General features: G+C 39.1%; 1 protein-coding gene across 12 annotated transcripts in view; it reads left to right on the forward strand.

Annotated features, from left to right (window-relative positions):
- The window catches only part of CHD9 (chromodomain helicase DNA binding protein 9), a 236,562-nt gene that overhangs the window by 194,881 nt on the left and 21,234 nt on the right, over nucleotides 1–20,447 (forward strand). For 10 of the 12 annotated variants that reach the window (XM_045046396.1, XM_045046397.1, XM_045046399.1 and 7 more), the window contains 8 exons: nucleotides 4,839–4,942; nucleotides 5,419–5,536; nucleotides 6,400–6,457; nucleotides 9,959–10,001; nucleotides 11,187–11,406; nucleotides 13,937–14,139; nucleotides 17,422–18,330; nucleotides 19,326–19,489. In XM_045046396.1, coding sequence (XP_044902331.1) covers nucleotides 4,839–4,942; nucleotides 5,419–5,536; nucleotides 6,400–6,457; nucleotides 9,959–10,001; nucleotides 11,187–11,406; nucleotides 13,937–14,139; nucleotides 17,422–18,330; nucleotides 19,326–19,489 — 1,819 coding nt within the window. The remainder of the gene's footprint in view (nucleotides 1–4,838; nucleotides 4,943–5,418; nucleotides 5,537–6,399; nucleotides 6,458–9,958; nucleotides 10,002–11,186; nucleotides 11,407–13,936; nucleotides 14,140–17,421; nucleotides 18,331–19,325; nucleotides 19,490–20,447) is intronic. The other 2 variants (XM_045046400.1, XM_045046398.1) reach the window with 1 other exon arrangement.

Consider the following 20,447-nt stretch of genomic DNA (forward strand, 5'->3'; position numbering starts at 1 on the left):
CTGTCTGTCAAAGTGGCTGCTTACTCAGTGAAGTTCACAAGAAGAAAATTCTACCAAGTTTACAGAATTCACCCTTGCCAGTTTGTTGCCTTTCCTCTGTTAGTCTCAGTCTGGCTCTGTCACTAATAGCAGTATCAGTCATCATCATCACCACCACCATCATCATCTGGCTCTGTCACAACAACAGCAGCAGCAAATCTAAAACTAAATCTAAAACTGAACCTTCCCTGTGTTCATTCTTTTCTTCTTCCCTCCTAACCCAGTGGAAGAATGGTGACTTTTATCCACATATGATCTGTCCGACACCCTGGTCTCTTTGTTCCTTATTCTACTTCTCTCTTCTTCCTGAAATGCTATCTTCTTTAATTTTTTTGTAATACTGTCTTCTGTAGGCATTCATGCAACTATACCCACCCGGTTGTCCTTTTTCCTCAGCGCTCTGTCCCTCACCCACAATGCTGCAGCCACACTGGTGTTTCTGTTTCTCCAGCACGTCAGGCTCATTCTGTGCTGTGCCTCCTGGTACACTCTTACACCTCAGCTTCCCCAGAACTGTCTCTTCAGGTCATTCAGGCCTCTATTCAGCTTCTACCTCCTCAGATAGGCCTTCCCTGGCCTCCCTAGCTAAAGCAAGCCTAGCAGTCACTCGCTACTATGTAACCTTACTTTATCTCATTCATAATGCCTATGAAATGCTTATTAGAGTCATGTTTATTTGTCTGTCTTTCTCTTCCCACTACAGTTTAAGCTGCTTGAAGGTTAAACATGCTATCTGTCGTATTGATCATTTTTTCACAGCCCCTAGAATCTGGGACATAATAACACCCAATACATATTTGTTGACCAAGTGACCCCTCTTTTCCCTTGGCCTCCACTTGTGGAGAAACTATGATCTGTGAATTATCCCTACATTTCCTCTTTCATTAATCTCCCCCTGGCCCCCAACTTCTCATTTGGATTTTATCATATTTGCATCTCCCTCAGCATAGATCCAGACACACACACACACGCACGCACGCACACGCACACACACACACTCACACACACAGTGCTTTTGGACCTGTGTCTCCTCACGCTACTGTGTTATCACTCTCCTTGATTTCTGTGTCTGTGTCTCCTTTTTCTGCTCTGCCATTTCCTACGCACTCCCCCACAGCTCAGCTTCCACCCCCTCTCTTCTGCCTGCCCACTCGTCTACCAGTAAGCTTGCTGCTGAACACACGGAGGAACCCTACTGCTTATCTGACTTCACCTTTGTTGGCCACTGCCTCCTTAAAATGTGTCTGTAGCAGCATTCACCTGGACGTGTTCTTTCTAGCTTCTTTCTGCTTATTGTTCTGCAGGCTCCTCTTCACCCTCTTAAATGTCTTCTCATAGGCCCTCTTGTTGTCACCTCCTTTTCTTGGATGCTGTCTCTCTTCTGTGGTGTCAGGTGTTTTTTTAAATTTTTTTTTAAGTTTTATTTATGTAAGTAATCTGTATGTCCCATGTGGGGCTCAAACTCACGACCCCAAGATCAAGAGTCGCCCACTCTTGCAACTGCCCCATCAGGTGCCCCATCAGTTTTTGTTTTTATACTAAGGGTCTTCCAGATCTATCTCCAGTTCACATCTCTCTCCTGAACTTCAGGTCCACATTTCTCACAGGTGCCATGATTACCAACGCCTCCAGGTTTTTGCACTCTTGCTGGAACATTCCCTTTCCCCCTTTCCTCCATTCTCCGGGCTCTTCCTGCTCAGCTGACATCAACTCAGCCTCCAGGTCAGGCACGTACCCAGAGAACCCTGTCACACCATTCACCATGCAGTAGTGCAGGTACCTCTTCATGAGGACAGGGAGTGTCTGCCTTATTATTGCTATTATTGGCACTTAATGAATGCTGTTTAAATATATTTTGAATGAGTGATCTGGCCTGGGGAAGTTAAAGACAGGTTTATGCAAGAGACAGCATGTGAACTGAATCTTTAAAAACAGAAATCAACAACAGGAGCACATGCACCTCATTATGGTCCTTTCCCTAGCAGTTAACAAACACTTCACATGCATTTGTCACTTACAATCAAACACAGGGCAGGTATATGCTCTTTACAAGAAGGAAATCTTTCTACCGCCGATGCTTATCACAGTGTTCTGAGCTTACAGTGCCACCTGATGGTTGGTGAGGGGAACTACCTGACCCTCTGAAATTCTTTCCTCTTGCCTTCATCTTTTGGTTCTCACACTTTTTAGTCCTGGTCAGGAAATCAATCAAAAATAAATACCTTCTGTAACTGTATTTTTCCTCATCATTTTTTCAACTTTGACCAAATCACGGGAAAATCATTCTTTCTCTATTTTTCTTCATTAAGCTAGAAAATACTGTGATTGCAGCCCTTCTGGGTTTTTTAAAAGAAGATTAGAGGTAATAATGTTACTTAAGTGCAGATAATTTCCTTTAAGAATCTAGAGAAAGGTCTACATCCTTTTCTCCATATTCCTTGGGTTAAAACTTTTTTCTGCTGGCAAAAGATTTATGAAAAATAAAAAGTAATTTCCTATCCACTTTTCATGGTTCTTAAAAAATGTTTATTTTTTTATTTTATTTTATTTTTTTTTTAAAGATTTTTTTTTTCAATGTTTATTTATTTTTGGGACAGAGAGAGACAGAGCATGAACGGGGGAGGGGCAGAGAGAGAGGGAGACACAGAATCGGAAACAGGCTCCAGGCTCTGAGCCATCAGCCCAGAGCCTGACGCGGGCCTCGAACTCACAGACCGCGAGATCGTGACGTGGCTGAAGTCGGACGCTTAACCGACTGCGCCACCCAGGCGCCCCAAAAATGTTTATTTTTGAGAGAGAGAGCCAGAGCATGAGGCGGGCAAAAAGAGAGGGGGATAGAGGATCCAAAGTGGGCTCTGTGCTGACAGCAGATAGCCCGATGCAGGGCTCAAACTCACAAACTGTGAGATCATGTTCTGAACCAAAGTCAGACACTTAGTGACTGAACCACCCAAGCACCCCAGAAAATGGCAAGTTTTTGATTCATAATTTGATTAAAACATTCAAAGTGCTATTTGTATGCTATATATAACTATCATGCCTAAAAAATGACAATATAATAAAGGACTAAAAACTATAATAAATCCGTTCCGTGAATGCTGTGGTAATATGGCTGTTTTCAGGAGTATGAAACAACTACTAAAGAGCATTTTTAATTTTGCAAACATAATTTCCTTTGCTTATCATGTGAAATTACTACTCTCCCAGAAACCTTTTATAAGTAACACATACAACACCACTAAAAAGGAAAATCTGCCATACATGGAAGGACTGAAATGTTTACTTCTTTACCATAGTGATTCAAGCCATTGTCTCCCTTCGCCTAACATACAACTTATATCTGACAGGAATTAGCAAATAATTTTCACACACAAACATCATTCTTGTATTTTATTCAACAAAGAAGATGGAGTTGGATAGGATAAATTATTTCAAGAAATCAAATAATTCTAGTTGAGAATTTCTCTGTTTGACATTCGTGATTTACCAGTTTTCAAAGAATCAGAGATATGATAAAACATAATGAAAATGAAGTAGAATTTCATCTTGTCTCGGCACCAAAATTTCATAAGTTAATTACAAAGACCTATATGGATATATTTGAAAAAGTGAGGAGTTTCCTACTTACAATTAAGTTGTATAGCCCAAGGTCATTTGTAAGTTGGTTGTCTTTGGAAACTGAAAATAACTTTTTCATATAGAAATAAATTGATAGGGGCTTCTGAGTGGTTCAGTTGGTTAAGTGTCCGACTCTTGATTTTGGCTCAGGTCATGATCTCACAGTTTATGAGATCAAGCCCTGTGTCAGGCTGTGTGCTGACAGCATTGAGCCTGCTTGGGATTCTCTCTCTGCCCCTCTCCTGCTTTCTCTCTCTCTCTCTCTCCCCCAAAATAGATAAATAAACTTAAAAAAGAAAGAAAGAAAGAACCTGATAAATGGTCAATATGTTCCCGGGCTAGTTCACAAGAACCCAATATTTAACCACTAATATAGTGGAAATAAAGGACAATGGCCATGAAAACAAAAGGCTTCTAAGTCTTATGAGTAAATAAAACATGAAAATGGGGGCACCTGCATGACTCAGTTGGTTAAGCATCTGACTCTTAATTTAGTCTCAGGTCATGATCTTGCAGTTCTTGGGTTTGAGCCCCACATTGGGCTCTGAACTGACAGCATGGAGCTTGCTTGGGATTCTCTCTCTCTCTCTTTCCTTTTGCCCCTCCTCTCTCTCTCTTTCAAAATAAATAAATACTTAAAAAGGAAAAAAAAAAACAACTTTCCATTTTCCTTTACTTGTAAGCAATGCTTAATTTTTCAGTGGGATTTTCTTACCAATAGCAGTCTAGAAGAGATATGACTTGTTTTGCAGCCCAAAGCAATTAATTTACCCTTCTAGGGCCTCAGTTTGCTGGTGTACAAAATGAAATACTTGAGCCAGCTGATTTTTGTCAGGCTGTTTGCTGACATAAGATTCTACTTTCCCATAAAACATTTTGTCTGTATCTAAAGGAAACCAGTGGAAAGAATATGCTTTGTTAAGAGTAAAGTAAACCTGTTAGAACATTTCTTCTGTTGAGTTTAGGAATATTAATTCATTTTATGCTAACTTTGTTTATGTTGTGCGATTTTGTAATTTTTATCGGTGGCAATTATGGAAAACAAAAAGATCAATGAAATGAAATCTTAACATCTTTTTCTTAAAAACCATAATGCTGTTTACAAACTAGGTAAAGTTTTGCCTCCTCTTTAACTTGTTTGTAATCATTCATAGTGCCATATCGTGATTTCTTTTTTAAAGTGACATTGATGTTTGGGTCCCAGAACCAGACCACTCAGAAGTTCCTGCTGAATGGTGGGATTTTGACGCTGATAAGTCCCTTCTTATTGGAGTTTTTAAACATGGTAAGTGAGAAGGAAGGTAGGTAGAGTCGTCTTCTGTGTATAATATAATTCAACTAGTTCTCAGTTTGATGATTTCCACCTACAGCTTTATTCCAGAAACACTCATATTATTGTCAATGTCAGGTACAGCATACACCACCAAATTATGTCTGTCAGTCACTACACTTCTTCATGAAAGGGTGGCAGAAGTCTCACATTACTTCCCCTCAGGAAGAGTTCTTAGGTCAAGTGTGTTCTGTGTGATCGGTTTTCCTCTTTTTCGCTTTAACTGATAAACTTAATCTAAATTTTTAAATATACACATGCCAGATCATTAATTTGTGATAATTTCTGGAAAACATGCTTAATGTATATCATTTTAATATATGGTCCATTTAGTCCAGGAACATTATCTACCATAAATGTGTGGAATGCTTATATTTATACATCTTTTTTCTTTTTATCCTTTTTACTTTCACAATTGGTGATCCCTCCAGGTTATGAAAAATATAACACTATCCGAGCAGACCCAGCATTATGCTTCTTGGAAAGAGTGGGAAAACCTGATGAGAAAGCAGTTGCTGCAGAACAGAGGGCAAATGATTATATGGATGGGTATGTGCACTTCAGGGTCTTGATTTCTCCATGTATCTCTATCAACATCACATATTCTGTCAGTGATGTTTATCTTTAAGTAATGCAGTGGTAAGAGAATTGGAGTTTACAATCGGAAAGAACTAATGATACTCTGGTAAGTTAGTGCTTATCCAACAGTATGATCAAGGAAGAGGCTGGACCTGCCCCATACCCATTCTTGTGATGAGTCCTTCATTTTTCCATTCTTAATGGTCATGGCCATTAAGGCCATAAAATTCTGAGGGCATAAGAGGAAAGAAGACAGCTAAGAATATTACAGTTGAAGAGAAATATGATGTTGTTCATTGTAACAAGTAAGGGCCTTTACCATCTTTGTTTTCTTACCAAAAGAGAAAAGTAAGAGACTATGTTGAGGTTAATATTACCACATTTAAAAGTGAACTTGGGGGGCGCCTGGGTGGCGCAGTCGGTTAAGCGTCCGACTTCAGCCAGGTCACGATCTCGCGGTCTGTGAGTTCGAGCCCCGCGTCGGGCTCTGGGCTGATGGCTCAGAGCCTGGAGCCTGTTTCCGATTCTGTGTCTCCCTCTCTGCCCCTCCCCTGTTCACGCTCTGTCTCTCTCTGTCCCAAAAATAAATAAATGTTGAAAAAAAAATTAAAAAATAAAAGTGAACTTGGTAGTAAGAGTCCATTAGAGGTAGCTTTCTTCTGACTTGCCATAGAACCACCTTCATGCTGTGGCTTCGAGTCCTCAGGCTAAAGAACAGAAATTTCAGTCTGAAAACACACTAAAAGGTCCTTGCAACAAGACTCCCATTTGTCCTGTCAAGAGAAGTTTCAAGTCCAGTACAGTAATTGTGGCATCTGTTGGTATTTTAACAGGGATGTGGAAGATCCAGAATACAAACCTGCTCCAGCTATCTTTAAAGATGATATGGAGGTATGCTTTGGATCCTATTTTAAAATCCTCAATTCTAGTCACTCCATGGTTTCTTTTGTTTGCTGTTTCTTTTGTGTGTTTTTCTTTCATGTTTTCCTTATACCTAATTCTGTTCTTCAGAAGAGCAGCTAAGTTAGTGATCCACTTAGGTTGACAGACCTCACAAATAATCATTCAGAATTTGCCTGATCTCCCTTCTAGACAAGCTGGGGGCTGGCGTGTGGATGAAGTGGAGCTTGCCCACGTGCTGCAGTGCTAGGAACTAAGAAGCACGGTGTTGGGGCAAAAATCCCAAAGCAGAGAGTGACAAGTAGATACTACAAGTACATGGCAACAGATAGAAACTATACCCACATAAAGGGTTTAAAGTAGAAGGTAGAGAGTAGAGGAATTCTGAGCTGGGAAAACATAGTTCTATGTGTTCTGTTTATAGAAAGTCAAAAGGAAGAAGCAGAGTTGGTGAAAATACAGAAAATAGTCTGTGGAGTGGGGGAAGTGATGTTAAAAAGGATGAGGAATTCTGTAGTACTTAACAAGGGCATGGTAAAGGACTAGATGGTGTGGTAACTGTCAGGTAAGGTGTGTTGGTCTTTGTGGCCAAGGGGCTTGGATATTGATGGCTGTATGAGGACAAGTGAGAGTGAGGGCCAGAGTGTGGCAGTGAGAATGGAAATCCTATACTGAATGAAAACCCTCAGAGGAAAGCACTCTCTGACAAACAGCACCAAGAAACAGCGTGGGCTCTGGGTAGGGAAAAAAATTGTTTCCCCTGAGAATTCATTAGCCATAGGCCTGCTTTCTCTTGAGTTTATGGTTTGATTTCTTTTACATCACCTGCATGGTCCAGGAACTCTGGAGCCAAAAATGTGACATAAAAGGATCCCAAGCTGGTAATACCCCTGAGGTACCTAGTAGAAACATAAAGAAAAAGAATTATGGAAAAAGAACAGCTTCAGTGTAGACTATACTTGGTCCTGAAGATAAAACCCTCTGTGAAATGAGGTCAAAATCCAAAAATTTTAAAAATATGAGGAACAATTTACCGGGAGTAAATGTTAGCAAATACAACAAAGAACAGGATTAGACCTCTAAGAACTTCTGATATAGATCTATTAAAATAGAAAATAAGTAATTTTTAAATGGTTAAAGACATTAAAGAAGGATCCAAGAACAAAAGAAAGATGCATCTGATTTTAAAAGAGTAGGGACATATGGAAAAAGAATTATGTAAAACTTTAGAAGTGGAAAATACAGTCATTAGAAGTTAAAACTTAACAAGTAGGTTAAACATTGTGCTGGAGAGGCAGATTAGACCCAGATCTTGAGAGAAGACATTATTTAGAAAATAGATATGAGGAAAGGATCCACAATGTATGCACAATGGCTCAGTTTAGCCCAATCAGGAGAGAGAGACCACATAGCAATTTGAACAGGGAAGGTGTGTAGAATGATTGACTGTAATCGGTGGATTAAAGTGATGAGAGATTGGCTGATAAGAAGTAAAGAGAATGCTGAAGAATGGAGGAGTGGGTACTCTTCTGAGGGCTGATGCAGAGCACCTAAGGAAGAGCCCCGTGTCCAGCAGGGCTGAGATCCTCACTTTTTTCGGAGGGCGTGGCCACACCTCATTGGTGGCGAAACTTGCTGGAAATCCACCCTCTGGAACTTGCCGAAGTCTACCCTCCAGGGTTGCCAAGGGACCTTTTCCTGGGGAAGTGTCTCACTGGAGGCACTTCACTAGACAACCACCCAAGGGCGAGGTCACCAGGGAAAGCCGCTAGCCAATAGGCACTTAAAGAAGCTGCTTGAACTGCAGAGGTGAGCACGGGAGGAGTTCACCCAAACCAAAAAAGAAAAACCCTTTTCCTCATACTGTGTCTCTGGCTGCCACTACTGACAACGCTTGACATCATACTGGCTGGTGAAACACAGTATTTAAAGAGGCCAGATCCATTTTCTTAGGGCCCGTAAAAGGTATGACAGGTAATGAATTTAGGGCTGAGAGGCAATAAATCAATACGAAAATCTCTTTTAGAGACAAGGAGGATAGCATGATGATGTCTGGTTGGTATATGTCCAATAGGTATTCCAGAGGGAGTGGCCAGAGAGCATAAAGGAGAAGACCTGTTTTAAGAGAGATACCAGCTGAGAATTTTTCAGACTTAATGAAAGACATGAATCCTGAGATTCAAGAAATAAAGTGAATCTTGGCAGGATAAAAAAAAATTAAGTCCACTCTAAAAAAAAACATCCTAGGGGCGCCTGGGTGGCGCAGTCGGTTAAGCGTCCGACTTCAGCCAGGTCATGATCTCGCGGTCCATGAGTTCGAGCCCCATGTCGGGCTCTGGGCTGATGGCTCAGAGCCTGGAGCCTGTTTCAGATTCTGTGTCTCCCTCTCTCTCTGCCCCTCCCCCGTTCATGCTCTGTCTCTCTCTGTCCCAGAAATAAATAAACGTTGAAAAAAAAAATTAAAAAAAAAAAAATCCTAGTGAAATTACGGATGTTCCGAACAAACAGAATATGTTAAAAGCAACCAGAGTTAAAAGACCCACTTGAAAAGGAATGACAGTAGTTCTAATTTCAGTCTTTTCTAAAATAACAATAGAAAATAGTAGTCATTGGTAGCACCTGACTGGCTCAATTGGAAGAGCACACAACTCTTCATCTTAGGGTTGTGTGTTCGAGTGCCACATTGAGTGTAGAGATGACTTAAATAAGTAAGTAAACAAATAAACAAACTTCAAAAAGATAACAATTGGGGTGCCTGGATGGCTCAGTTGGCTAAGCCTCCGACTCTTGATCTCAGTTCAGATAGTGATCTTATAATTCATGAGATCAAGACCCACGTTGGGCTCTGTACTAACAGCACAGAGTCTGTTTCAGATTCTTTCTCTCTCCCTCTCTGTCTCTCCCCCCCCCACCCCTCTCAAAAAATAAATAAACAATAAATTAAAATAAACTTAAAAAAATAGTAGTCATTGGAATAAAACCACCAAAGTTATGAATATGTTTACAGTAATGTTGGAATACCTAATTGGAGCTGCTCTTTTGACAGATAAAGATTAGATATACACCACAAGCAAACTGTTCAAGGCTGAAAGAAAAAAGATTTGCTGGCTGTCTAATAATCAGATATGAGAATGAATAAATTATGGAAGTTGGTATATGGAACGAAAAAAAAAAAACTGTTAGCAAGAAAGCCTGGGGCATATTTGCAGGTAGAGGAAGGGTGGGGGGAAAGTAACTGGACCAAAAGTGGTCACGGAAGAGGAAAATTGTAGTGCAAAATAATTGGTCTGAAGTATAAAAGGCAACAGAGAAGTTGTAAATGGGTGGGAATTTAGAACAAGAAATTAAAATTTTTAATTTTGATAAATTAATTATTAAAAACTCTATTACAAAAAGTTCTCTACTACTATATTAAGAAACCTGATTCTCTTTTCTTCTTCAGTGTATCTTGACCCAATTACCCTGTGACAAATTTCTGTTTTCTTTTAAAAGGATGATGTTTCTTCACCAGGAGATCTTGTTATAGCAGATGGAGGTACATTGCATTTATCTCTTTATTTAGTATTATTGAAAATTCACATTCTCATGATACCATGAAATCAATAAACTGTTCCACTTTTGTGATGTTTGATGCATATGAAATTTTTATTGAAGACAGTTGTAATCATTATAAGACATACTAGTTGATTGGAAATGTAACAGTATTTTTAGTTACAAATAGTTACACAGTGACTCACTAAGCTTTTATGGAATCAAAGCTTTGATGATTTTATGGTTACATTATTAAATTTGCGTATGGGATTTCATCATTAAAGTGTTAATTCAGTAACCCATCCAACAACTTATTAGTTCCATATGCACATTAGGGTCCATTCTTTCTCACACCCCTTTTCTACAAAGCCTTCCTTTGCAGGGTCTTCCTTCTACTTCCTTCTGGTTATCAAGATAGAAACATACTATTAGAGTACACTCACTACCACCTGGCACCCAAGTGGAGTCGGGCCTCATCTTTTCATAGTTTGACTAGGGAAGAAGGAATAGCATTGGCTTAGCATGAATGATTACTGCTTAATTATGGTGTATGTAATTAGAAGATTATTCCCTGGAAACAGAGAGCTAGGTCCTGCACTTTATTAGGTGAATAAGAGCATAAAAGTGACAGCATTGTTATAGGGAGTTTTTTATAATATATGTTCCTCACCAATGACCTTTAAAATGTTTTGATTCTCACATAAATTGAGATAGATTTAATACAGAAGAAGGCATTACTTAAAAGTGTCTACAGTATTCAACTTCCCAAAGATTTCAGTTTGATTTTTAATTCATTTAAATTAAGGCAAGTGAGTATTTGCCAGGCAGTAAAACGTATTAGGCCTGGAAATACAAGAGTTGTATTTTCTGTGCAAGCAAAGTTCAATAGATAATATTGTGGTTCTTTATTCCACTGTGACCTACTTTCTTTGAGCTGCTGTAAAAATTTGTTGTAATGTTTTTACAGCTGTAGTTAAAAGAAAACTTTTTTATAATGAGAGGTTTGGTTTGTGTGGGTTTTTCCCCCCACATAATCAGATTGAAAGAAAAAATATTTTAAGTAAGGAAATTTTGCTCTTTTTGTGAGCTTCATTTCATCATCTGTTTAGTTTGGTGGGAGGGGGAGGGTCAAAATTGTTTTCATTTTTTAGTTTTTTTTTTTAATTGATATGAGTTTCTTTAAATACAGATGGTCAGCTGATGGAGGGTGATAAAATTTATTGGCCAACTCAATCAGCTTTAACCACACGTTTGAGGCGTCTCATCACTGCATATCAGCGTACTAATAAAAACAGACAAATCCAACAGATACAGCCCACGTTCTCAGTGCCTGCCAGTGTCATGCAGCCTCTTTATGAAGAAGCCACTCTTAATCCTAAAATGGCAGCCAAGATAGAAAGACAGCAGAGGTAAGACAGTAGCACTAAATTTTTATTGTTAGTATCTAAATGTAGTTTTTCATTCTGAAGCCTCTTAGAGTGTGATTATCTCACTTTGTGAAAAACATATATAGATAGAGAAGTTGGTCAAAGCAAAGTGCTTTTATGCATGCACACAAATATATCAAACAGATAAAGATCATTGCATTTTATCGTTCCTTGCACTCTTTGTATTTAATCATTATTCTGTAATTTATGAATACTGAGGTATTAAAAAAATGAAATTGCAGAGCAAACTCAAGAATTAAATTCTTAATAAAGCATACATTTAAGTTACGTGAAATAAAGTCCATTCTACCTTACTTTATATTGACATTTATGAAATGTAAGAATGTATGGAAGACAAGTCCTTATCTGTTTTATACAGAGGATGAACCCTTGCAACCACTCATATCAAAGGAGAAAAAAATAGTATACCTTTCTGCAAAAGTCCTTGTTAAGAAGACAGTCATGCTACTCTCCTCCCAAAAGCTTTAACTTCTTAAAGAGGATAGACTACACTGAAAAGAATAGCAATGTTTAGCAATAGCCTGGCCTCCTTGTTAAACCTGGATCCTTGGATGTTCTCTGGAAAATATATCTTTGTTCTTTGGTATTTATTTGCAGCACATCCATCATAACCAGAGTTTAATTCATCTGAAACAAGATTTTCAATGTTCTAGATCTCTGTAAATACACTGTTTCAGTTACCTACAATTGCATTTTAACCCACCGCAAAATGTGGTGACTGAAACACCAGTATTTTTTTTCCCATGATTCTCTTGGTTGACCAGGTGGTTCTTCTGCTTCCTGTTTTTTTGGCCAGCAGGTAGGAAGTGGCCTCACTCAAACAGCTGGCATTTGGTGCTGGGCTGCCAGCTGGGAGCTTGAATGAGGGAGCATTCCCAGTGACAAAGGCAATAAAAGCTGGAGATTTCTTAAGGCCTAGTCTCAGCAATTATAAAGCATCACTTCTGCCACTTTCTATGGGTCAAAAAAAGTCACAGGACCAATGAAGTTTAAAAGAAAAGGGAAAGAGATTATACCTGTCCACGGGAAGAGCGGCAAAGAATTTATGGCCATCTTTAACCACATACATTTTCCCTTGGTCTGTCAGATCTCGATCAATCTTCCTAAAATACTAGTTTTCTCATGATATTCAATGGCTCCTTATTTACTGTAGGTATAAAGTTTAAGTTCTTAAGCCTCAGTCCAAGAGTCTCTTCAATTTAGATGTCAGCATGCATTTCTAATTCTATCCAGTACTATTTCCTCTGCCATAATATCCTACATATTCTTGACTCAGTACCCTAGCTTATGTTGTTCCTATCACCTGAGATACCTTTCTTTCTCCTCTTTAGTCCATACCTAGCCCATCCTTCAGAGCCCAACACCTGTCCTATCTCTTATATTAATTTTTTCTCAAACAGGCCAGCTCACAGTATTCTGTTTCCTGTACTCATATAGCACTTATCCAAATAAATTACTCATTATCACACTAATACAAGATGTTGTAAGGACGTTTTTCCTTTCCCTGTCTTGTCTTCCTAAGTTGTAAGTTCTTTGAGGGTAGACACTATGTCATATTTTTGTGTGTTCTGTGTAGTCTTTTAACTCATCCTTTCTATTCTATTCCTACTTCTGTCACTCAGGTGTAAGCTTTATAAGAATTAATCGGTTTCCCAGGCTATTTTTGCAGCATTATTACATGAATCTTCTTAATGAAGCACTATGATAAAAATGGCCTGTTGATGTTTTTCGAAGGTCTCATACACTCTTTCTCATTCTCACAATTCTCTAAGTTAACCAGGGAAAAGTGTCTATAAGTTAGACTGGAGATTTGTGGTATGTGAGGGTAATATTACCCTCTTAAAATATCTTTAGGAGCTTTCAACTGAATAGAGACTATTTTTAGCCAGGCATATGGAGTGTTTAATAATCAGACCCCATTTCTGCCTCCAATATGAGCCATATCCTTGTCAAACTGGAATGCTCATCATCTCCCCCAAATGTAGATTACTTCCTACTTTGCTTATACTGTGTCTGCTTCCTAGAATTCCCTACCTGATCTTAGCCTTGTTCCATCTTAAAAGCCACTTACTTCTGTGATGCTTTCTTGATCACTCAGGTCTGAACTGGACCTCCCATCTTCTGCACTCTCCTAAAATCCTTGCTTCCTAGAATGCATACAACTACAACATACCACCTTATACTAGGGATATGTTTGAAATGTTTCACTGATTCCTTAAAGGTAGGGTCATCATGCCTTACGTAATCTTGTATCCCCTGCATATTTTCTTACGTAGTAGATGTGCAAAAAACTATTATTTTCTGAAGGAAGAGAAGCATGGTTGGACAGATGAGTCAACTAGCATATATTTGCAAGGCAGTACCCTTGCATTTAATCCTTTAAAGTGTTAGGTATTTGAAATGTTTTAAATTTTATTATAGTCATTGTATTCAGCATTAATACTTATCTTAATGACCAGTGTGGCTCTTTCTTTAATCTGACTCAAAATAGATGGACAAGAAGAGAAGAAGCTGACTTTTATAGAGTTGTGTCCACATTTGGAGTGGTATTTGATCCTGACAGAGGCCAATTTGACTGGACAAAATTTAGAGCTATGGCTAGGCTGCATAAGAAAACTGATGATAGTTTGGAGAAGTATTTGTATGCATTCATGTCTATGTGTCGGAGGGTTTGTCGTCTTCCTTCCAAAGAAGGTAGGTATAAAACTTCTTTTTTTCCTGGTTTTGGTCAAAGAGGCAAAAATCCCTAAAATTCTGAAATTTCCAACTTTTTTTATGTCAATACTGTCTAATTCAACACATCAGTTATTTTTCAAAATTGTAAATTAACTATGTTCAGAGATTCCCCCTATTTGTTAATTCTGCTATTAAAATTAGATCAAAAGAGAATAAAGTTGCACCTTGAGTTTTGAGGAATAGCCAGTGCTTATTCAATATTAGATTGATGATCGGGGGGAGGTAGAAGATAAATAGTAGCTTCAGATAAACAGAACTAACCTGTAGTTTTAGTCCATCTCATAGGAACTGTTTTACAGGGTTTATTCAGTGAATAATTTTGCAAGGAATGAGGCCTCCTCTCTAAAAACATTTCAAAGAGTTTTAGTAGGGAAAAAAAAAAATCACCCAGAGCCTTCAAAAAAAGAGAACAACCAATCAGAGGTGCTAATGCTCAGCCAAGGCACTGGCAAGACAGATTCACTCAGGAGAGCGACTTTCATCGTCTTTGAAGCCCGGAGAAATCGCTCATCCTGTCAGCAATTCCTCTCAATCATGCTATTATAAGCAGCTGTCTCCATTCTTTGTTGAATATGATTTCTGACTGCTAAACCCAGTGGCTTCCTAATCCTATTTTGTAGTCAAAATATAAATGGCTAATAAAAGGACGTAAATTTCATGTAGGTTGGTTGCTTTGTTTTAATTTTATGTCCTAACAGATCTGTTGTCAGTCTACTGAATAGAGTAGCCCATCACTTGATTACCCAAATGCCAGATAATCCAGAGTAGTCTCCTTAAAGGTCTTTTGAGAGACTATCCATGGGTTTAAAGAGATAAAGCAAAGTATTGTGTCTTCTATTATTCATGGTTACTGAGAGGCCCTCATTTCTTTTTTTTTTAATTTTCTTAATTCCCGAACGATATAAAACGTGATGAATAAATTAACCACTTTGACTCCAGTTTTTAAAAAGAAAGGGTTAATTACTGACAATAATGATCGAAAAGGTAGTTTTCTTGTTAGAAATGTGAGTGAGGTTTTACTTAGATCAGTTTTCCAGACTTCCTCAGCTCATAGATCCCTTACTGTCTCAGTAATTTTTCACAGCACCTGAGGCCAGAAGTTCTGTTTAATGAATAATTAGATCCAAACAACTTAAGTATTTGTTTCCAACAATCTAGTAATTGTTTGAAAACATAATAGAAGCTGAAAGAAAAAAAGTACTTTTCTTTCTTAAATAACCGCAGTTACTTACTAATGAGATGTGTACACCTGTCAGGGACTATACAACTGTCACATCCTGGAGGTAGAATGGATATGCCCACTCTTGTTTCCTGTTCTACATTGATGTCTGCATGGTCTTTTTTTTTTTTTTTTTAACTTTTTATTCTGAACTACTTTTATACTTTGAAAAAAGTTGCAAAAAACCACAGAAGTTTCCATGCATCTCTCACTTTGCCTCCCCTAATGTTAAAATCTTACATGACTAATTACAGTATAATTATCAGACTAGGAAACTTAACAGTACAATGCTGTTAACTAAATTGAATGCCTAGTCAGATCTTACTGGTTTGTCCACTGATGTCCTTTTTTGTTCCAGGATCCCACATTGTATTTAGTTGGTCTTTCCCCTTAGCTTCCTACAGTCTGTAACAGACCCTCAGTTTCTCTCTTGTCTTTCGTGACCCGATTGCATTGAGGTTATGCATTTTTGTCAAGAGTACCAGAGAAATGATGTGTCCCTCTCAGAACATATCAATGGGTTTGTGATGTCAAGATAGCTAACACTGATGGTATTGCCCTTGATTGCTTGGTTACAGTAGTTTATGCCATGTTTCTCCAGTGTAAAATTGATATCCTTTCCCCTGCAGTTAACAGATATCTTGAGGAGATACTTTGAGACCACACAAATCCTGTTTCTCCTCAAACTTCCACCCATTGACATTAGTATCCATGAGTAGATCCTTATGTGTAACAGCTTTTAATGTGGAATTCTGCTACAAGCAAGAACTGTTGTTTCCGTTTCATCTGTTGATCAATTATTTACTTATTCATATCAGAATGGACTCTTAGATATTTATTTTACTCTGTAGGTTAGAACCCAATACTCTCATTATTTTGATACTCAAATTGTTCTAGATTTGGCCACTACCAGCTCCTTTAAGTGGGCTCGCATTATTTCAACAAGCCCCTGTCGATTTTTGAACTGCCAGTATCTCTGCCCACAAAGATATAACCGCATCGAAAGGAATATAGCAAGATCTAATGTTGAAACCGAGCCAGCTCAAGCCACTACTTCACATAGCCTTTGACAGTGTTCCTGCACTTCCCTGAAATTTTAAGAAAGCCTTAAGTGTTCCTGTGAGTTCACCACAATGCCCTGAATTTCCTTGGTGCAGCTAGAAATATGTGGACTTCTGTTTGTTTATCGGCTATGATTTAACAGCTTTAATTTGTATTTATAAATGAGTTCAAGTAAGTGTTTGTCTCTTTGATTAAGACACAGATTAGTGGAGCGCCTGGGTGGCTCAGTCGGTTAAGCATCCAAATTTGGCCTAGGTCATGACCTTGCTGTTCCCCAGTTCAAGCCCAGCATCAGGCTATGTGCTCCAGAGCCTGGAGCCTGTTTCAGATTCTGTGTCTTCTTCTCTCTCTCTGCCCCTCTCCGACTTGTGCTCTGTCTCTCAAAAATAAATAAACATTAAAAAAATAATAAAAGACACAGATTAGTAAGGACATAGCTCATAGGGAATTTTTTAAAAGTAAATTCTTGGGGCGCCTGGGTGGCACAGTCGGTTAAGCGTCCGACTTCAGCCAGGTCACGATCTCACGGTCTGTGAGTTCGAGCCCCGCGTCAGGCTCTGGGCTGATGGCTCAGAGCCTGGAGCCTGTTTCCGATTCTGTGTCTCCCTCTCTCTCTGCCCCTTGCCCGTTCATGCTCTGTCTCTCTCTGTCCCAAAAATAAATAAACATTGAAAAAAAAAAATTAAAAAAAAAAATAAAAGTAAATTCTTAGTTATATTAACATATTTCCCAAAAACATTACGTTTTCCCCACTTTCAGAAGATCCAGTGTTATACACTGTATGTATGGATTTTGGTACTTATAAAAACTTGTGTTTTTCCTCATTTAAAAATATTTTAAAAATTCTGGAAACTACACAGTGATATCGAGTAGAGTTGCATTTTAGAAGTTGAATTATTTGTTTAACTCTGTAATAAAGTGTTTCCAAGATTAATGTTTTTGTTCTTGTCTTAACATAGAATTGGTGGATCCAAATATTTTTATCCAGCCAATCACAGAAGAACGTGCTTCAAGGACTTTGTATCGCATTGAACTTCTAAGGAAAGTACGGGAACAGGCCCTCCGACATCCACAATTGTTTGAACGCTTGAAGCTTTGCCATCCAAATCCAGACCTACCAGTCTGGTGGGAATGTGGCCCTCATGATAGGGACTTGCTCATTGGAGCTGCGAAACATGGGGTGAGCCGAACAGACTATCACATTCTTCGTGATCCCGAACTCTCCTTTATGGCAGCTCAAAGGAACTACAGTCAAAGTAAGATGGCTCCTTCAAGGACTTCTACCCCACTTTTACAGCAATATCAAGTAGCACTTTCTGCTTCTCCTCTTACCTCTCTACCTAGGCTCCTAGATGCTAAAGGTATTATTCTAGAGGATATGAAAGTTAAAAGTGAAAATCTTAAAGAGGAGCCTCAGTCTTCTGAAGAAGAATCTATGTCTTCTGAGGAAACCAGGACACTAATAAAGTCTGAGCCTGTAAGTCCAAAGAATGGTGTTTTACCGCAGGCCACTGGAGACCAGAAATCTGGTGGAAAAGGTGAAACAGACAGACGCATGGTTGCAGCCAGAACAGAACCCCTAACTCCAAACCCAGCTTCTAAGAAACAGCGAGTCCACAAAAGAGGATCCGAATCTAGTTCTGAGTCTGACTCTGATTCTGAGAGATCATCCTGTTCTTCCAGATCATCTTCTTCCTCGTCTTCCTCCTCCTCTTGTTCCGACTCTCGATCAGGCTCTAGTTCCTCTTCATCTTCCTCCTGTTCTTCAGCATCGTCTTCATCCTCATCCTCATCCTCTTCCTCATCATCCTCCTCCTCATCTTCATCAGAAGAAAGTGACAGTGAAGAAGAAGAAGTCCCAAAGCGAGGTATATGCATAAAGTGCTTTTGCTATTTTAAGACATTTCAAGTGAAAATGAAAACGAATTCGGTTCACATAACTTAAGCATGCTTAAAATTGTTAACCTAAGTCTTATATGTACAGATTTTCTTAGAGAAGCACTATCGAAAAGGAAACTCGTGTTACTGGTGCACACTCCCTATTCAGTATTCAAGGCATTGCAAAACGGGTTAATCAAACAGAAATTAGACATTTTATACAATAATGGGTTTCTTTGTGATCACCTTCAGTTTGGTGTTCCTTTTTTTTCTGAACATGCTGATCAGTGAACACATCAAGATCATATTCTGTAACAGCCAGCAGGGTTCTTAGATTAAGCCGTCAGACCAACAAGAGTATCATAGGCCCTCCTTGGCAGCTGTCTCCTCAGAACGACACAGGAACTACGGTTTGCCTGTAGAGGAGTGTCAGGTGGCTCTGTCCTTGCTGCAGCCCACAGTTCAGGTGCAAGGCAATGAGTTGATGGCGAGCGGGTGCAAGAGCCAGTCTGGCCTAAGGAGCCTCAGATCCTGCAGAAGCCAGCGTCTCTTATAATGGCTCTGTGAGCACAAGTTTCAGGGTTGCCACAAGGACGTGCCCCGACGTACAGGTCCCCTCCTGAGAGGATGTCAGTGTACTCCTCGGGTTTTTATGGTCCCCTCAGTCCAAATGCACTTTATCATTCTGGACTTTATATGTGTCCAGGGAAACAGACCTACAGGGTTAACTGAGGGTCAAATTTTCATGCAGAAAGGGATATTTCGTTAACCCTTCCCCCTCAAACTCTTTAATGCCACTTTTTTTGCTTTTGTGATAATTTTTTTAAACAATGGGCACTGTATTGTATTCTAGGTGGATTTTTTTTCCTTTTTTGCCATTTGTTTTTACTTCTAACTTTTTCCTTTGAATAATTATATAAGATTTGAAAAGTATATATAAAATTTTTTTGTGCAGTCTTTTTAAAACGGTTATAATTGTTCTCAGCAGAAGGTACCCCTCACGTGAAAGCCTATGATGAAGAAAGTGTTGCGTCACTGAGCACTACCCAGGATGAGACCCAAGATAGCTTCCAGATGAACAATGGGACACCAGAGTCCGCTTATATCTTACAAGGAGGATACATGCTAGCAGCCTCATATTGGCCAAAGGTAAATGAGTAATGTCTTACTAGACAGATCATTTTTTGAGTGTTTCTCTATGTTGCTTTCATGGTAGGTAACTTACTGTGCGGAAAAATAGGTCACTATAAAACATAGGATGGCATTTTGGTGTTAGCATCAGAAGTATCAAGTACTGTTATCAAGTAAATAGGTGTACTTGAATGTGTATATTTCTCAACATAACCTTAGAATGTTTAGAATAAGAGATAATGGATGCTGACATTCACATACAATATTCAAGGGCTTGTTTATGAATGGGTGCTTTGAGCTGAGTCTCCTTGAAGAAATTTACCATAGCCATTTATGACTTAAAAAAAAAGTGCACTTGGGGCACCTCGGTGGCTCAGTCAGTTAAGCGCCTGACTCTTGTTTTTGGCTCAGGTCATGATCTCACACTTCATGAGGTGGAGTCCCTCACTGGGCTCTGCGCTGACGGTGCGGAGCCTGCTTGGGATTCTCTCCCTCCCTCCCTCCCTCCCTCCCTCCCTCCCTCCCCCTCTCCCTCTTTCTCTCTCAAAAATAAATTAATTAAAACAACCATTTTTTTTGAAAGTTCACTTAAGTGTATCTACTTTCAGTGGTAGAAGTTCAGATCAGATTAATACAGTTCTGTCAGTGTGGCTAGACTAGTACAAGAGTACTTACCTTTAGGAGTGAGGTTGTGAAATGGGAAGGTGGAGAACTCTACTCTTCCCTGCTTCTGAGTTGATTGAATTTTTCCAACGAACTTGTATTACTTGTATAATTATGAAAATAACAAGGCTGAAGCACCTGGGTGGCTCAGTTGGTTAAGCATCCAGCTTTTGATCTCTGCTCAGGTCTTGATCTTGGGGTGTGGGTTCAAGCACCGTGTTGGGCGAGAAACCTACTTTATAAATAAAAAATGAAATTACAGAAGACTATCTCTGTCATATATTTTTGGACTCCAATGGAAATTCGTACTTGA

The sequence above is a fragment of the Felis catus genome, chromosome E2 (assembly GCF_018350175.1).
Source record: "Felis catus isolate Fca126 chromosome E2, F.catus_Fca126_mat1.0, whole genome shotgun sequence".
NCBI lineage: Eukaryota > Metazoa > Chordata > Mammalia > Carnivora > Felidae > Felis > Felis catus.